The 19,687-nt window shown below is 41.1% G+C and overlaps 1 protein-coding gene across 1 annotated transcript in view; it reads right to left on the bottom strand.

The window, feature by feature from the left end:
• Positions 1-19,687, bottom strand: part of RSPO1 (R-spondin 1) — a 188,460-nt gene that overhangs the window by 11,374 nt on the left and 157,399 nt on the right. Inside the window, 2 exon segments of the mRNA XM_089688764.1 lie at positions 3,711-3,857; positions 6,583-6,774. Of these exon segments, the coding sequence (XP_089544890.1) occupies positions 3,711-3,857; positions 6,583-6,774 (339 nt within the window).

Consider the following 19,687-nt stretch of genomic DNA (forward strand, 5'->3'; position numbering starts at 1 on the left):
TTAGAAGACGCCTATGTGAAGCCAAGCTATCTGCAAGAAGCCCCCGCAAAGTCCCACTGTTGAAAAAAAGACATGTGCTGAAAAGGTTACAATTTGCCAAAGAGCACATTGACTGGCCTAAAGAGAAATGGCACAACATTTTGTGGACTGATGAAAGTAAGATTGTTCTTTTTGGGTCTAGTGGCTGGAGACAGTTTGTCAGACGACCCCCAAACACTGAATTCAAGCCACAGTACACTGTGAAGACAGTGAAGCATGGTTGCGCAAGCATCATGATATGGGGATGTTTCTCATACTACAGTGTTGGGCCTATTTATCGCATACCAGGGATCATGGATCAGTTTGAATACATCAGAATACTTGAAGAGGTCCTGCTGCCTTATGTTGAAGAGGAAATGCCCTTGAAATGGGTGTTCCAACAAGACAACGACCACAAGCACACCAGTAAATCTGCAACATCTTGGTTCCAAACCAACAAGATTGACGTTATGGAGTGGCCAGCCCAATCCCCGGATCTTAATCCAATAGAAAACTTGTGGGGTGACATCAAAAATGCAGTTTCTGAGGCAAAACCAAGAAATAGAGAAGAACTGTGGAATGTAGTCCAATCATCCTGGGCTGGAATACCTGTTCACAGGTGCCAGAAGTTGGTTGACTCCATGCAACACAAATGTACAGCAGTTCTCAGAAACAGTGCTTATACAACTAAATATTAATTAAGTGATTCAAAGGAAAGCAAAATATTCAAACATTTTTCAGTTTATATAATGAATGTTTGAGTTTGTAAAGAAGAATACAAACACTGCTATTTTTTTGAACAGTCTAATACTCATTTTTCTTCAATTTTTTTAGAGGAACAACACTAATTTGATATATTTTTGTTCATGTTTTAATTTTGAATAGAATGTGTAGTGTTCCCAATGCATTTGTGTGTATGGAAATTAAAGCTATTAGAAGGATTTTGAGCTTTATTCACTTTTTTCAACACACTGCTATTTTGAACACAACTGTATGTGTGCATATGGAGCATATAGATAGAGGGCGATCAGATACTGATTAATAGTGACAAGCCACACACCCTGCAGCCAGTCACAAAGTATTTTACACAGCCAGGTACACACACTCTTTCGCTTATTGTCTTCAATGGCCAGTCTGGGGGAAGTTTGTTTTTATTGTAGAACTGGGGATAAGGATGGGGAATTTAGAAGGATACTCCAAAATTAGAACTATTCACACTGAGGGCATCTAGCTGATCTCTTAGCACTCTTGAAGTCCTGGCTGAAAGCAAATAGCTGACTTCTCTTTAAATTATAGTAACAAGTAGTTTAGAAGTGAGCCAAGTCCCTTTGCTGGTAGTAGTAGTTGCAGGGCTGAGCTTCTCAGGTACATGCCTGTTACGGCAGACTGTAGCAGCCCACAAGTAATGGAACCGAGCAAAGTCCTTTGTGGTAGCAACAGTTGGAAAATCTCTTCAGAACAGCAGTCAGTGTTCCCTTTTTCTCAGACCCACGCTGACTATTAAGCACCAGAGGGGTAGCAAAGCACACAGAGTCCCCAAGATCTCTCAGTGTCTGCACTCACAAGTCCAAGGACAGAATGGCAACCTCCTTCCAATCTTCTAAGCAACTCTCTCCAGTGATACCAGACAGATCTTTGGCAGACAGCTCCCCTCAGTCAGCTTACTGTAGAACCAGGGTCACTCTTTCTAACTTCAGGCCCTCAGGTCACCCACTCGAGGCCTGCATGGCAGCAAGTGCCAGGTGAGGCAAGCCTGCCTCAAGCCTTGCTTGGTGCAATCCTCTCCAGGGAAAGACGATGAATCCATGTGTTCACAGAACATAACTACCACTCCCAGTATGCAATGGGGTCATCTTCCCCTGCAATTGGCCAGGGCTGTATTCATGCTGCTCATTTGCCTAGTTCCCTCCCAGGTTTTGGAAGGCTCTCATAACTTTCTAAAGGCGGCACAACTCATGGCAAACTCAGCAGCACCAGAGCATCATGAGCAGACCTGACTAATCCATCACAACACTCTATTAAGCAGAGAGCACAATTAGATTTTCCTGACAGTCTCTCTGTTAAGCAGATGCTGAATCAGGACCACAATGAAGTCAATGGGAGCTGAACATTAAAAATAAATTCTGGCCTTTTGCTGAGGTAATAGGCAGATGATTGTCAAGCAAATTGCATGGGGGGCTGGACACTGACCTGCAGGACCAAAGCAAAAAATTATTTTTGAAAAATCTGTTTGGCAGGGAGGAGTGGTTATAGTAATTCTTAAAGTGAAACATTGAAAATGCAAAACTCTATCAAATTACATGCCTGGGGAATGCCCTGACCCTGCCAGCGAAATGGGTAATCTGTGCGAGGTATAAACCTACAACAGCAACATTGACATTTACAAAGAACAAAGTGTGTTTACATTGCCAGAAAACAATTGACAGCTCCCAGCCACTTTGTTCTGTTTGTAAACAAAGCAGCCAAGGATTTCATTAACCACTAGCCTACAGGGCACTTATACCCCCTTCCTGCCCAGGCCAATTTCCAGCTTTCAGCGCTGTCGCACTTTGAATGACAATTGCGCGGTCATGCAACTCTGTACCCATATGAAATTTTTATCATTTTTTTGTGACAGATAAAGCTTTATTTTGGTGGTATTTAATCACCTCTGGGTTTTTTATTTTTTCTTAAACAAACCAAAAACCACTGAAAATTTTGAAAAAAAAAAGTTTTTTCTTAGTTTTTGTTATAAAATTATGTAAATAAGTGATTTTTCATCTTCACTGATGTGTGCTAATGAGGCTGTAGTGATGGCCACTGATAAGATGCACTGATGGACACTGATAGGTGGCACTGATGGGCACTGATGAGGAGGCACTGGTAGGTGGCACTGATGGGCATTGACAGGCATCACTGATGGTCACTGAAAGGCAGCACTGATATATGGCACTGATAGGCGGCATTGACTGGCACTGATAGGCGGCATCTTATATGCCTCTCTTCTATTTTTTTTTTTTAGCAGACTGGATTGGATTAGATTGGAGGTAGGCAGATGTAAACACACACAAGTCAGTTTACACCCGCCTGTCCAAAGGGGTGAATGGAAGGTCCAACCATGTCTGCCTGAAAAACCAACAGGCGGACCTGATAGGACCCTTCGTGTGAAAGGGACCTCTATAGTACTTTCTCTCCCAGTGACTCCAAAATAGAAGACAAGAGTGATGGGAGTTATCAAGGAGGAAAGACAGCCAATAAACATCTGACATAGGTTTTAAAGCTTCCCCAATCTAGCCAAAGCTAACGTTTTGGTTGAAGTTAGCCTTTAAAGCTGGGTACACACACATTGAAATTCATCTGGTTCAACAGGAACCGGCCAAATTTTGATCCATGTGTTGCCTTCACTGTCCAACAGAAGCTGATTATTAGACTGGCTTCTGTTGAAAAGTCATGCTGGAAAACCAGCATTCGATCAGCTGCTGCAGCCAACAGCTACAGCGCTGAGCAATGCATTCTGATGGTCAGCTCAGCAGGGGAGATCCCTGCATCCATATCGCTTGTGAGGATGTGAGACTCTGTTTTATTTGTTCAACTCACTGGTTGAACAAAAAAAGAAAAAAAAACTATGTGTACAATCCTGTTTTATATATTGCAAATCCTATACTTAGGTGATGAGATTTTGTTAATTGTATGCACAAAAGGTGTCCACTTACCGGAGCTGCATTCCATGGTACCATTTGCTGCAATAAATCCCTCTGGACAAGTGGAGTAGCAAACTCCTTTATGTAAGTAGAAGCCATCGTTACACTTTGTGCAAAAGTTCCTGCTGAAACAGTTCTCACAGTTTGTCACTCTACATTCTAAAGAATAAAAAAACAGATCGTAAACCTCTATTTTAAGGATGTCATTTATGCTATGCAATAAATTCTATTAAAAGTCTACATAACTGAGATTACTTCATATAGTATAGTCAATAAAAAATGTAAGTATATGCAAGCCCAAGAATGAAAACATATATTGCAGTATATCAGTCATTTAATGTGGTGGCTGCATTTGTTTTTAGTCCTTCTTCATTTCTCACTTGGTGATCCTGCCAGAAACACACAGTACTTCCTGTCCTAGGAGACGATTCCCACTCACAGTACTGTATATACGGAGGAGCAATGTTGTCACCCTAGGCTGCATGTTCTAGATTTGTACTATAGAACACCTCCGCCTCTTCTGATATCCATAAAGGTGGAATTCTGTAGTTCACAGAGGATAATTGGTCATGGCTGATAAGGGGGGAATTCTGTAGCTCATAGAGGATAATTTATCAGGACTGATAAGGGGGAATTCTGTAGTTCATAGAGGATAATTGGTCAGGGTTAATAAGGGGGGAATTCTGTAGTTCAGAGGATAACTAGTCAAGGCTGATATGGGTGAATTCTGTAGTTCATAGAAGATAGCTTGTCAGGGCTAAGGGGGAATTCTGTATTTCACAGAGGATAATTGGCCAGAACTGATAAGGGGGAATTCTGTAGTTCACATAGGATAATTTGTTAAGGCTAATAAGGGGGAATTCTGTAGTTCATAGAGGATAACTGGTCAGGACTGATAAGAGGGAATTCTGTAGTTCATACATGATAACTGGTCAGGGCTGATAAGGGGGGAATTCTGTGTTTCACAGAGAATAATTGGTCAGGACTGATACGTGGGAATTCTGTAGTTCACAGAGCATAATTAGTGAAGGCTAATAAGGGGGAATTCTGTAGTTCACAGCGGATAACTGGTCAGGACTGATAAGGGGGAATTCTGTAGTTCATAGAGGAAAACTGGTCAGGACTGATAGGACTGCTTGCATTTCAGTGCAGCAAAAACACAGAAATTAAGAAGCTCATTGGATCTGGCAGAATCAAGAAGCTTTTTTTCTTTAATTGTGCATGCTTTCACTGGTATATTTAACAGAAAGAATATATGATAAAATATGGATGAATATTGATGTTGTGTCAGTTTTTACCAACCTGAAATGATAGGACTAATGACAGTGTGTGATTGAGATGTATTTTATATATTTTAGCTAAAACATAGTATTAAAACATGTACCTTTCCCATCACATAGTGAAATGATTTGAATGTTGGTTCAAGTATCATGCAGAGAGCTCTGATTACTCTAATATACAGTATGAATTTGTAGAACAGTATATAACATTGTAACCTACTGAAATGTTATTAATCACAATACATTAAAACCGACATTAGATGGCAGTGGCCATCTAAATTGGATTTGGCTGATGAACAGTGCTTGGGACTACATTTCTGAGGAGAGGTAGTGTGTGGGTGAGGGCATATAAATATCAAAGCTAGAGATATTGGCCAGGAGTGTGCAGAAGGAGATTGAAGGAGAAGGAGGTGTGCTGACACACTGAAATAGGACCCAGGACTGGAGAGAGAGTGCAGAAAGAACTCACTGACCGCCCGGCTTGCTATACACTCTAACAGCAGGAGAGCTGGATGCCAAGTCTAAACAAGAGGGCCCGTGGACTGTGTCTATCCATCGGGAAAGACGAATCATGGCATTCCACCGAACCAAATTGATTGGGTGAGAGAGACCCATGCATCCACTGACAAAGTGAACATTGATAGTTCTTCACCTCAGTTATCTGCTTGCACATAGTTGTGAACATTTCATACAGTTGCCCCAGTTGCTGCCTAGTTATACCAGCGCCATTGTTGGAATATACATGCAGTACAGTTATCATCCAAGCTGACCATAGGATATACAGTTATAGACAAAGATACATCAGTGCCAACTGTATCAACAGATCTCTTTCTGCAGAGCAGGATTCCTACTACAGTTTATCTTTTGCCTTTGACATCCAGATGGAGTTATCTATGTCCATAGACATGTATGCCAACTGTTGCTATTTAGCGCTTCAAGTTCAATTCATTACTGGAGCTCTTAAAGGGAACCTTGCACTAATTATTTGCCATCAATTAGGGAAGTGTTAGCTTTTCCCTCATTATCTTTGATGTGACTACTCTGAGGAACTAGCATCTACCCCCGGACGCAACTTCACACCAATTGTGCCCCAACAGGTGCGCAGAAGATCTTATAGGAGACACTGCTAATTATAACTGAATATTCTCTTTATTTCACATTTAATCTTTGTTATCTAGTTCTGAGAACAAACAGTGAGCTAATCTGTTATTGATAGAATTCTTGCTCACTGGGGATTCAACAGTCTCCTCAGACTTGAGGCAGTGGATTATTTCTGAAAGCAGGCCTGCTAACAGATACTGTTGTTTTATTGCGAATGCTGTCACCTATGCTCACGACTGCCAAGAGTGATCAGATTTGCTGCCAATATCAGCATTATTTTGTTATTCTTGACTTAGTTACCTCCAAATCCAATATAAACTTAATTTTGGTTTATACCACTCTGTGTGTGAGTCCATTGTACAGGTGTGATTTATCTGGGTCACCAGAGCACGCTGGTGTCAGTAGAGGTTGGGCTTTCAACGAGAGGTCCAGATTGGCAGGGAATCCAAAAATTACTAAGCAACCCTTAAGGGGGTAATGCTACAACATGTTAGTAGACTTACTTGTACACTTGTTTATCTCGCGACTACGATCACCATAAAATCCTGGGGGGCAGGACTGCAAGCAGACGCCAATCTGTCGAATATCATTCCTTTCCAAAAGTATAAAAAGCCTTGGTAAGCACTTAATACATCCGTTCACCTCTGAACATGCTTCACAACCTTTGCCACAGCCTAGGCTCACCTCTGTACTTCCTGAAAATAAACGTTTGGAACATTCTTTTAATAACAAATAATTTGTTACTTTATGGAAATACTGCAAATGAAAGCATCAAGTTATTGAGTTAGTAAATCAGAGCTATTATTTTGTGATCAACCAAATACCTTGCTGTTTGTTTGACTCTCTTCAGATGTCTTCAGGGGTGTATTTAAGTTTTTTGCTGCCCTAGGCAGCACAAAAATAAGACGCCCCCCTGGCAGAGATAGCCTGACACCAACCAACATCAGACCCCCTACCCCCCACCCCCACCCCCAGGAGAGAGCCTGACAGTGACCAACAACACCCCTGCCCTCCCACCCGAGAGTCTTCCACTAACAACCACACCCCCTGCAACAGAGAGTAAGACACTCACCTTTACGGCTTCGGACATCCCTGGGAACAAGCTCTGCATACACCATCAAGCAGCCCGCAGCCTTTTTCAGATCCCACCTGGTCCCCATGCCACATATGTCCCTTCTTCCTGGGGGGTGGAGGTGCTGCCTCCCTGAAAAATTCCGCCCTAGGCAAATACCTTGTGGTAAATACACCTCTGGATGCCTTGAACTGTCTACCACTACATATCTTTTGCAGCTTTTATTCACAAATATCTAATGCTGGGCAAATACATATTTATAAGTTTGTGCAATAGTATAATTATCCGTATGTTGATTGTATCGGACAGAGTTTTCAATATGAATAAAATATTTTTTCATCAAAAAGGAACACTCCATCCTGATGGATCCTGAAGGAAAACCTAATTACATTCATTAAATAAATACTGTTGTGGCAAGTGTTTATTTTTAAGCAAGGAACATTCAAAACAACCATATTTGTGATAACATTTATCGTAACATGTATGGGCAGCATAAGGGTGGCAAAAGGAGGCAAAAATAAAATCTAAAAATGCAAGTTTCATTGTATGTTCATATTGCATTGACCAAGTGACAATTTTACTTTATTAACACTTGTTAGCAAAAAACTTAAGTGCACTTAAAGAATATGTAAACCTTGCCGTGTGAAACAACCCATTCAGAAGCGTTTTTTAAAGATAAGCACAGGAGAACCTCCCAAATGCCTGGAATGTACTGAAAAATGGTAAATTATTAACTATTTCAGACTGTTTCAGCGAAATAGAGAGAGTAGAAGCAGAGACAGAAGTATGTGTTGAGATTAGCTTAGGTGTGAGTTGCTCATTAACTTTTGTTTTCCAAGGGTGGGAAAGGTTTCTGCTGGAGTGAGTCATTAAGGTCACCTGGCAGGGGGTCTTTATGAGGAAATTTAGATGTGAATGGTCATTAACATATCTTTTCTTTCCAAGGGTGGGAGAGGTCTGAGGTGTGAATTGGTCATTACAATGTGTGACAAGCTTGGTTGGAACATCCTGTTTTCAGTGTTTTGTCCATCTGAGTACCTTGAAAACACTTTGCATCCATTTTTCATGATGAAAAAAGGCTCTGGAGAGCATCGGGAATTGGAAGAGTTAAAAAAAAATTTCTGACGCAAATGCTTATAAACGCGATTTGCCACGTTTAGCCGCGTTTACAAGCATTTTGTGTTTGAAACGCTGATAAAATCGACTGCTGAACACAAGTTTTCTGTGTTCACAAAAACTACAGTAAACTTAAATGCCTGTAAATTACTGTAAACAAAGATGTGTACATGGACACATAGGAAAACATTAGGGTGAGTTCAGGGGCTGCTGAAAAAAACGCTGAACAGCTCCTAAATGTGAGTTTATTAGTTGCAGTGTACATGAGGAGGAGAAGCAGCAGTATACTGATCTTCCAAGTGAATGGCTGTGGGGGGGAAAGGAGGGGATGGCGGCAGTGTGTCAGGACATGTCTAATCATTGGATTAGCTCCCAACACAGCTAGAAAACTGACCATGCTGTGCTCTCATGCCTAGTGTGGTTGAGTGGTAATAGAAAAGCAGTAGGACTGGCAGGAACACCAGGGATTTCACCAGGAATCAATGCAAAGAGAACGGGGTACTTATTCATACAAGTACATGGTACAGCAGGAATATGAAATGTTGGCTTTACATATTCTTATATTCTTTACTTAACATTTCTGAGAACAAATAGCAGAAGCCAGCTTCTAAACCAAATTAGACCCTAATTTTGTAACACATAATAACACATACTTATATTATTTTCATATAAATTAACATGAGCTTGACCCTAACCCAGCCGGTTTGCAGTTCAGCGAACAGGCAAACCAACTGCCCAGTTCACCCGACCAAACCTCTGGCTGATGTTTGTAAACATCATTCTGCCCACAATTTGAAACACGCTGTGAAAATTTGAAAATACGCATTTACGTGTTCAGATGCCATTCATTTCAATGGCACCTGAAAATGTGGAGCATTTTGCTGCTATCGCGGCATGATTGCGCAAACAAAATTGTGGGGAACTTGACACCCAAAAATGGCTCCTTTTTTGGGCATCGCGCGTCCCACGATTTTGTTTGTGCAGTCGCGGCACGTTTGATGCAAGGAAAAATGCGCTGCTATCACAGCAAAAACGCCCCGCATTTTTAGGTGTCATTGAAATGAATGGCACCTGAACACGCAAATGCACGTTTTCACATTTTCACAGCATTCCCTAGTGTGAATGGACTCTAATGCTGCTTAATGACATGATAGATCTCTGTATGTAAACAAGCTGTCTGGGAACCTGGGTGACATCAGTGAAAAAATTAGAGCTATATTTGGCCAATAACATCATCCAGGATCTTTCCTGGCTTGTGTATATATAGAAACTGGCAGGGAGCTGTCATTTGCAGTGGTGAGTAGCAGCGGACAGCAGTGTCGTTCAGCGTGTCATTATCGTGGTAGGTCAGCATCGTGGATTGGGGCTCTTTATGATTGATGCACCGCTGGATGAAATGATTGATGTTGGAATTCAGGGGCGGACTGACAACTCATGGGGCCCCTGGGCAATAGGGGATCATGGGGCCCCTGTGTCCTTGCCCGAACTCAAAAAAGCCTATGAAAAAGGTACCAGGGGCATCTCATGGGGCCCCCTACTGACCCCGGGCCCTCGGGCGGTGCCCGAGTTTCCAAATGGTCAGTCCACCCCTGTGTTGGATTCACATTACTTTTTGTTTTTTATAACAAGCTACTTTTTTCATGGTGTTTTTTTGTTTAAGTATCCAGTACTCATTTACATGGGGGAGCAGATATTTTGGGCCCTCTTTGCTGCTGGCCAGGTAGGAGGGTGTAGGGAGCAGAGGCGGACAGACCATTTGGAAACTCGGGCACTGCCCGAGGGCCCGGGGTCAGTAGGGGGCCCCATGAGATGCCCCTGGTACCTTTTTAATAGGCTTTTTTGAGTTTGGGCAAGGACACAGGGTCCCCGTGATCCCCTATTGCCCGGGGGCCCCATGAGTTGTCAGTCCGCCCCTGGTAGGGAGTATGTGACCACCCCTCCCTCCTAAACCATACCAGGTCACATGCCTTCATTATTGAGAGGGAATCTTACAAATGAGCAGCAAACCTTAACCCCATGTTGAGAGGACAAGGGCCTCATTTCCCCATCAAAAAAGGGATATGGGGGTCTGTAGGAGAAAATTTTTAGATTCTGAAAGTCCCCTTTAAAACAAGGGGGGGGAGCACTAGATATAGAACTCCAATCCAACATCAATCATATTGTCCAAAAATGTAGATTCATCTAAATCACATTGACCCACTGACATGACAATCCTCAGTGCATGACAATGCCAACCTGCCACTACTCACATTTAGAGATATATATAAAATTTCTGGAAATTTTGAAACCATGGGAAAAAAACTTTTTCCCCTCTTTTTTGGAATTTCTGAATAATTGAAAAAAAAATTCAGTGTTGCCGCTTTGCTCTCAGAAGAAATTACACTGTTGAAATGTGTCCAAACTTGAGCTCTAGCTCTAGATCAGCTCACAACTTTTTTACCTTCGAGGAACCTCTGGCAAAAAGTCTGAGATCTCGGGGAACCTCTGAAATCATTTTCATATGTATAGCAATAGAATAAATATTAAAACTGCCCTACTTAATGTGAAACTCAAGCTTGCTTTTTTTTGCACAGATGCTCAATTCTGGGTCAAACTTGAGATAAGCAATGTACAGGAGGTCAGCAGGAAAGAGCACAGGTGGGCCAGGAGGGAACAGTATAGTGGGGGCCAGAAGAGCACAGCATAGTACAAGGGTGCCAGGAGGTATTAGTACAGGGGGGCCAGGAGAGAACAGTATGGAGGGGGCAGAATAGGAGAGTGTAGGGGGCTCAGGAGGGAACAGTATAGGGGAGCCAGGAGGGAACAGTATGGGGGGGGTCAGGAGGGAACAATGTAGCAGGGCCAGGAGAGAACAGTATGGGGGTGCAGGAGGGAATAATATAGGAAGGCAAGTAGAGTACAGCACAGTACAATAGGGCCAAGGGCCAAGAGGAAACAGTACTGGAGGGCACAATACCGGGATCTATAGTGGTTTTCCTCATGCAGAGTAACTCAAGAAAGATGCTGGATTTTATCTGGCACACTGGTCCCCACCTGCCCTCCTCTCTTGTCCCTTCTGAGTGATGTTACACACAGACACTTGGGACAGACAGGAGGGGAGGGTTGGCTGAGATTGGTGCAGATCATTGATGCAGCTTGACTTTCAGTTACGTGGGTATGCGATTTATACATCATCTGCTAGTGATGGATGGGCAGATCATGGCAGAACCCTGGTTGAGAAACACTGCTCTAGATTTTACTGAGGGGAGGAAAAGTAAAACCAATTTACTGACCAGACTACACATAAACATTATGCTGTGATGGTGGAGAACATTGATAGGATGTGTTAAAGATTATAAAGATAAACAAATTTACCTTCTTACATGTCAACTAAGACCTGAGAGGAGGACAGAAACTATCATCTACTGTATTTCAACAATCACAACTGTAGGAGGTACAAGATGGAGCCCACAAGCAAACTAAACTGGAGCCTTCCCTAGCAGTGCCCCCTAGCGGTAGAAATGCATATTTCTCTTGTTTGAGAAGTAGAGTGTTACTTGAATTGTATTCCAGGATTTGCTTGTCTTTAGCTGAGAAAACTTTACATAAAGTCTCAGAAATCTTTCATTAAGGTCTTCAAGTTATATAGTTTGAATACCATGTCATAGATATATTATTTATCATTTTAAAAGAACATATTCTACTCTTAATTTTTTTTTAAATATTCCAGAAAAAAACAAAAATGGCTTTAGAAATATATATATTTGTTTTTAAAGTATTTTTACAGTCCTTCCCATCTCTACTCCCATTACAATCAGCAACAGGAATCCTGTGTGATGTCAGTGACCAAATCTGGCCAATTATGTCACCCAGGATCCTTGCCTGCTTATTTTTGTAAACATCTGCCACTAAATGGTTTGTTTTATAAAAAGAAGCCAGACGGGGATTTTCCATTTAGCGGCAGTAGAGCTACTGCTGCTAAATGACAAAACCCCAGCCACTGTTTATAAACTGAAAATGTCACTTTTAAATGAGTACATTCTATTGCATCTGAAACTTCATGAGCAAGTCTAGGCATCCTCGTGCAAGTTATTTAAACAATTTATGTATTTTATCATTTCCATTTTAAACACATTAAAGACCTTCTCCATGCTGAATGGTAATGTTAAGCATTTTTTATTTGCAATGGTACATATTCCCCATGGTAGTGCCCCTTTACCAATGTTTTTTTAGCAAAAACTTCAAAATAGGCATTGAAAAAGGGCAAAAACGAAAACGTTTCTGCTCCTGTAGACTTTAATAGGGTTTTGCGCTATGTCCAGGTTTTTGCTGGGTTTGCGGAACCTCCTGCAATCCGAATTCATTGGTTTTGGCCATTTGGTGCATTGCCATTTGGTTCTTTTTTTTTTTCCTAAAAAAATATTAATTTAAGTTTCGTGGCAGAACAATTCAGCAATAACTAAACTGATATGCATGGTAGGGTAGTCAAAAGTACCAGGGGTTATCTTTAATATGTATTCAGTGGATACATCTATGTAATAAAGTATGTGATGACAAATACTTGAACGTGTAAATATTTAAGTAGGAACCACAGATGAACGATGAACCAAGTTCCTGGACCCTAAGCATTATATTTAGAGTACAAATAGATATCATATTTAGCAGTGTTAGGGGTTGTCATTATAAATAGCTCAGTGCCTTGTGAGTTTGTGGTGAGGATGGTTTTCCAAAAATGCCTAACCCTTTCCATGCTAGGAGTGTTTACAACCTTCTGTCTGAAAAGAATGCATGATTATTTATATTCTCAGCCCATAACAGCTTGTTATATCCTGTAAACAACCAAAGCAAATTACATCTCTTTTTATTCCAGCAGATCTTGGACATTATTATAGTACTTGTGGTTTGTGGTTACCTTGTTGTAAATACTTTTTCTACTCAGATTTTAATAGTCTCCTAGAATGTGAATTTAGCATGCAGTGTGATTTATGTGCCATTCTGGTGTATCATAATTCAGTAGTATTAATAGCCATCAGGTTGCGTGGTTTAAACAGCCTTGACATATACAGGTAGATGACTTTCTTGTAAGATAAGCGAAGTTTGTCTTAGAGGAGACAACATTTTCTTTACTTACTAGTCATTAAAAGGATTTCTCAACCTTGGTAGATACTTTTGATACCTCTTGGGGACTTTTTCAAAGATCTATATAGCTTTGCAAACTGGAAACATTGGTTGCTTCAGGTGGCATAAAATCTATATGCCAAACCACCACCCCCAACAAGAAGTGTTTTATTTTTCATTGTGAATCATAATGTGTTCAAGCCAAGATCCCACCATACCATGCACGAAATTCAGCATCTTTTCCACAGGTAGAAGGTTTGTACAGTAATTGCGTCCCTTTGACTTGGAAATAGATCACTATATCAAAAGATAATGCAAAAGCGCCTACATTGCAAATGTGTTCATACTATCTTTACACCTTAATGATCATCAAAAATATAGTATATTGTCAAATATATAGTATATTGATTTTGGACTGCACACTTTTAGATTATTACCATAAGAGTGCCTGCCCATATGGACGAAAAATATATTTGAAATATATTTAAAAAATATTCTTCCCAAATATATTGACATATATTTGAAATGCTACAATTTTGGCCATAGTCAATATATTTAAAAATATATTTCAATAAATAAATATATATATATATATATATATATATATATATATATATATACACACTGCATGTTGAAATGCGTTTTTATTACAAAATATATGAAAAATATTTTTCAAAATACATTTCAAATATACTGTATGTCTTTAAAAATAAAATCTAAATTTTTGGAATGCATTTACAAATATATGTAAAAATATATGCTAAAATTACTTTTTTATATGTAAAACAAAATCTGAAGAATATATTTAAAAAAATTCTACATTCCAAAATTGTAGATTTGTATTTTTAAAGACATACAGTATATTTGAAATGTATTCTTAAAAATATTTTTTATATATTTTGTAATAAAAACGCATTTCAACATGCAGTATATTTATACGTACTTTCCTAACTCCAGACACTACTAAACAACTCATTCACTCCCTTATTATGTCACGACTCCACTACTGCAACTCCCTCCTCACTGGCCTACCTCATTACAGACTATCCCCGCTTCAGTCTATCCTGAACTCAGCGGCCAGACTCATCCACCTTACCAACCACTCCACATCTGCCACCCCCCTCTGTCATTCCCTCCATTGGCTTCCGATTGCCAAACGCATTAAAATCAAACTACTAACATTGACATACAAAGCCATTCATAACGCTGCCCCAAACTACTTTACCGACCTGATACCCAAATACCACCCAACCCGTACTCTTCGCTCCTCACAAGGCCTCCTACTTTCTAACTCCCTGGACTCCTCCTCCTCCCACGCCCAACTGCAGGACTTCTCCAGGACTTCCCCCATCCTCTGGAACTCACTACCCCAATCCATCAGACTGTCACCTACCCTCCTCATCTTTAGGCGCACCCTGAAAACTCATCGCTTCAGGGAAGCCTACCCCACCCTCACCTAACAGCCGATCTCCTCCACTCCTCCCTCCGCTCCATCCCCCACAGCCACTTCCTCCTGTACCACTATCCCCTCCCTCCTAGATTGTAAGCTCGAAAGAACAGGGCCCTTGACCCCCTCGTGTTTTGTTTTGTTTTGTTACTGTATTGTCTCATGTACTGTCCCCCACTATATTGTACAGCGTTGAGCAAACTTTTTGGCGCTATATAAATACTGTATAATAATAATAATTATATATATATATATATTTATTGAACTATATTTTGAAATATATTGATTATGTCCAAAATTGTAGCATTTCAAATATATGTCAATATATTTGGGAATAATATTTTTTAAATATATTTCAAATATATTTTTCTTCCATGTGGGTGTGAGCCTTGAAGCCTTGAACTATTCCCCCTCCCACCTACTGCATTCTACTATTGGTCAGAACAAATGCCCACTAAGTAAATGACTGACAGTGAAGCACAGAAAAAAGGGCCAACTTCCTACAAAAAGTACATTTTTACACATAGTTACACAGTTGGTAAGGTTGACTATAGACACCAGTTTTTTTTCCTTCTTTCTTTGCATTAGTGTACCTGGGATGTTATACAAAATGCCCCAGAGCTGTGCTTCCCTGGGGGAGTGTAAGAGTGTTATATGTTACACGTTAAATATGGATGTAACATGTTCCTACAAGTGAACTTAGTCTTCTTAGCCTTTAAAGCGATATTAAACCAGAAACCAAAAATTAAATAAATTGCAGTCTACCAGCTCGTACAGTATATGTGGCAGCTGCATTAGCTTACTTTTTGTAGGTTTTTTTCCTTTTTATTTTATAACAGTAAATCTGTTACTTTTTATCTTCCCTTAGGAGACTAAGCTATCCAGCAAAAGGGGATTTTAAAGGGTCGAAACCATTAAACAATGGCGGCATGCTTACAAAGGTTATCTTTTGTTTATTTATGTAAAACCTTTGACACAAAAGGAAATAAAAACTTTTTGTGTAATTGATTACTAGTGTTAGCTGCAATTTGTCTGAATTCATCTTTAATTTGTTAGTCAAGTCCATCTAAATCTGCTAGTACATCTGTCACCTCTACAGATTGACAATGCCTTCAATGAAGTGGAGCCACCCCCGTACGCATGACAAGAATATCGGATGAATGATCGTCCGGTTTTTTTGCATGTTAGTTTCATATCGAAAGTGATGGAGTTACTAAAGTTACGAAAATTCTTGTATGACAGAAAGAAAATTTGGAAGTGATGTAATGTATTTGCATTCTATTTTCGGACAACAACTGTACTGCTTAAAAGAAAATCGTACGAATTGGTATCGTACGAGACAAATTTTCGTGCCTGTCCATTCAAATAATGTTGGACGAAAGCTGTCTACTAATGATCAGATTATTGTACGATTGCTTTGAAAGCAGTATTTTTCATTTGATTTTCTCATCGTGTGTGCTAGGATTCCACAGGAATTGTGTTACTGGCTGGATCACCAAGCAAAAAAAAAAGGAAAAGCAGCCTGAAAAAGAAAACAAGTATAGCTGAAATAAAATTGGGCAGTTCACATCAGGGATGGACTGACAACTCATGGGGCCTCCAGGCAATAGGGGATCATGGGGCCCCTGTGTCCTTGCCTGAACTCAAAAAAGCCTATGAAAAAGGTACCAGGAGCATCTCATGGGACCCCCTACTGACCCCGGGCCCTCGGGCAGTGCCCGAGTTTCCAAATGGTCAGTCCGCCCCTGGTTCACATAAAAAGATAGCATTTTCAGGTCAAAACATGGTAATGTGTTCCCAGATGTGAGCGGATTACATGTGGCCTAGAGACTAGCAGGCATATTCAACCCAATAAAGACAGAGTGAAAAGGAAAAGGAAATACATCACAAGCTAGTGGGAGGGAACACATGATGGAAGACAGAAAAACATGCAGTAACCAAAATATCCACAAGATAGCAGTATATTAACCAACTATATTGAAACTAATAAACAATGGCTTAAAGCGGTGTTCCACCTAAAAAAAAAAATATATATATAAAAGTCAGCAGTTACAAAATATAGCCACTTACCTGTCGCTCGGTCCAGCGGTGTCTTCACCACCACTGGTTTCACCAGCCATCTTCTCTCCCTGGTGCCGGCATCTTCAGTGTAGGCACCTGGCAGTGACAGTTTGTGGCTTCACAGACAAGTGCCCACTGCGCATGCGCAAGAAGCGCTGCGCTTTTTGAATGGCCCCGTAGTCTTCTGGGACCTCTCACGTGTCCCAGAAGACTACAGGGAGTGAGGGGGGGAGAACAACTTCCATTCGTGGGACCACAATCTAGGTGCCAGCAGCAAGTGAGCGATTGTGACTGGGTTAAAGCAGAGCTCCAATCAAATGTAAAAAAAATAAAAGTCAGCAGCTACAAAAACTGTAGCTGCTGACTTTTAAAGAACAGACACTCACCTGTCCTTCGATTCAGCAGTGTCCTCACCAAAGCTGGGTTCACCAGCCTTCCTTGCTCCCCAACGCCTGCATCTCCAGTGTGGGCACCCAGCTGTAACAGCTTGCAGCTTCACAGCCGGGTGCCCGCTGTGCATGCACGAGTAGCATTCTGAATGGTCCTGTAGTCTTCTGTGACCTGTCATGTGTCCCAGAAGACTATGGGGAGGGAGGACAACTTCTACTTCAGATCATCTAGGTGATCGCAGAGGAAGTGGGAGCGGGTACCTGTCAAATTCGGGTACTCGCCCCACCCCTGCTTCCCAAAGGTGTCCATCCTTAATGGCGAGTGGGGGGGGGGACAAAGGCTTAAAGCGGAACTTCCCCTTTTGGGTGGAGCTCCGCTTTGAAGTGTTACTAAACCCACAACAGTAAAATCAGGCTGTATATGCAGTAAAGCATGCTTCATGTACTCACTGTGGAACCTAAGGGGTTAATCCACTGCATTGTGTAAAAAAGGCTGTTTGATATTTCTTCTCTGTTCCTCCTCTTGTTGAAATGGCCACCTGATACAGACTGAACCCATGCCCGTGGTCACATGCACATGCTCAGTTTGATGTTTATTGCTAGAGAGGTTTTTTTTCTTTGGAGGGTTCATGTGATCAGCACAGGGCCAATCAGCACTGTCCAGACAGAGGGTCAGAGGTTTCACATCCTCCTAAAGCAGAAAGAAAACTCCTACAAGCTTTAACCAGTACTCTGCTGAAGTCACAAGACTGCTCTAACTGCTGATGAGAAAAGGTATTTAACAGTTTAGATTTACTAATATAATAGTATTTTCATGTGTGTACTGTGGCAGACCAGATATAGTGAATGCAGGGTCCTGGGTTTAGTAACAATTTAAGGAAAAGTAACCATATAAATTCTCAATTGACAGTAATATGAACATTAACCATGACTATGCATTGTGTTCTATTTTTATACAACAAGTGTAACAGCACACATATGGCACATGGGGCCCGGGTCACCTGGCATGTGTTCCATTAGGGGTTAGCACTCAACACCAGTAAAGTAACTCCTTTTCCCTAATCACCACCTTCTCTGGAGCTGACCAGGTTTTCACAAAAATACACACTTGCTCTTCTCCCCAAATGAGACTAATTCTACAGTATCACACCTCTGGTACGCCCAGGCTTTAGACAATGAAGAGGAATTTTTTGAGCTTCACTTAAAAAACAAATAGAACTAGAAAAGCTACAATTTCTGGGGAAATTGTGTGAAGTGTTCTTGCCTCCACCAGTAGTCTACAACTGGAGTGGGCGGAGTAACTGGGTGGAGTGGCTTGAGTAAATGTTGTGTGGTTGGAGTGGCTGGAGTAACTGTGAAAAGGTTTTGTCAGCTCCCACTCTAGTTTTGAACATTCCGCCATTCATTCCTATGGGACCAATTTCACCACAAAAACAGCGATATTTCGTGAACCATTCAGCGAAACGTTCCACAAAGTAATAGCACACCAATCAGGAACAATCCGCACGTTTCGGTATATTACTGTCTGTAGTGTAAAAACTGTGGGAGGAGTTAGGGTGGTAAATTTGGCTATAATAATAAGAATATATATGTGAGATAACAGTAAGTGGTCTTGCCATGCAAGAACACTTAAATATGAACAGACTCCAAACATTGGTAGAGAGTTGCATTGAAAAGATTATCCACATCTTGGCTATCACAGCAACTTAGTCCCACTAGCTAGACAGGAGGGGGTGCTGTGTTTCTACGCAGAACTTAGGATTCCATAATGTCCTTTCCTGGTCCTAGGCCCCATCGCTTCCCTCTTTCAGGCCCCCCAGGGGAAGTGCTTCTTCTTTAGTGCTGCATTCTGCTATCCTTGCTGCTGATGAAGACCTCAGTTAGCTCCTCAAATCAAAATTTAAAGGAACAGGGCTGAGCTAATATAGTGGATACACCTCCCAAGGGGAGTTGGCCATATGTTAAAACACCTGCCTACTCTCCCCACTCTATAACCTGGCACATGTGCCTGCAACTACCACAGAAGACATAACCTCAGAACATTGTCCCAGTAGAAACATACGATAGTCATTAACAAACAGAGTTAAATAATAGTTACTCTGTAACACTTTAGCAGTTAAGAGTTTCAAGGTTAATGAGTCCAATGTGTCATTAGATGTAGTACAGAGGGTCTGGCTTCCTTACAAATTTTCCAGTCCTGGGATGAGGCAACTGAACAAAACAGATCACGTCTGCTCCTGTAGGTCAGACATTCAACATCTGATCTTTAAAAGCGTGGTAACCCACACTGAATTCCTTATAGCATTTCTGAAAATTCTTGTGGGCCATATTTTGCAAAAGTTCATTCTGGAAAGGCGTCGGCATTTGAAGAAAGTCCCAAACGGCTTGGTTGTAGATTCCTATATGTTGTTGTTACAGGGAATCAA

Source organism: Staurois parvus, unplaced genomic scaffold, assembly GCF_062004578.1.
Source record: "Staurois parvus isolate SC_StPar_1 unplaced genomic scaffold, SC_StPar_1.0 ptg000454l, whole genome shotgun sequence".
Classification (NCBI taxonomy): Eukaryota; Metazoa; Chordata; class Amphibia; order Anura; family Ranidae; genus Staurois; species Staurois parvus.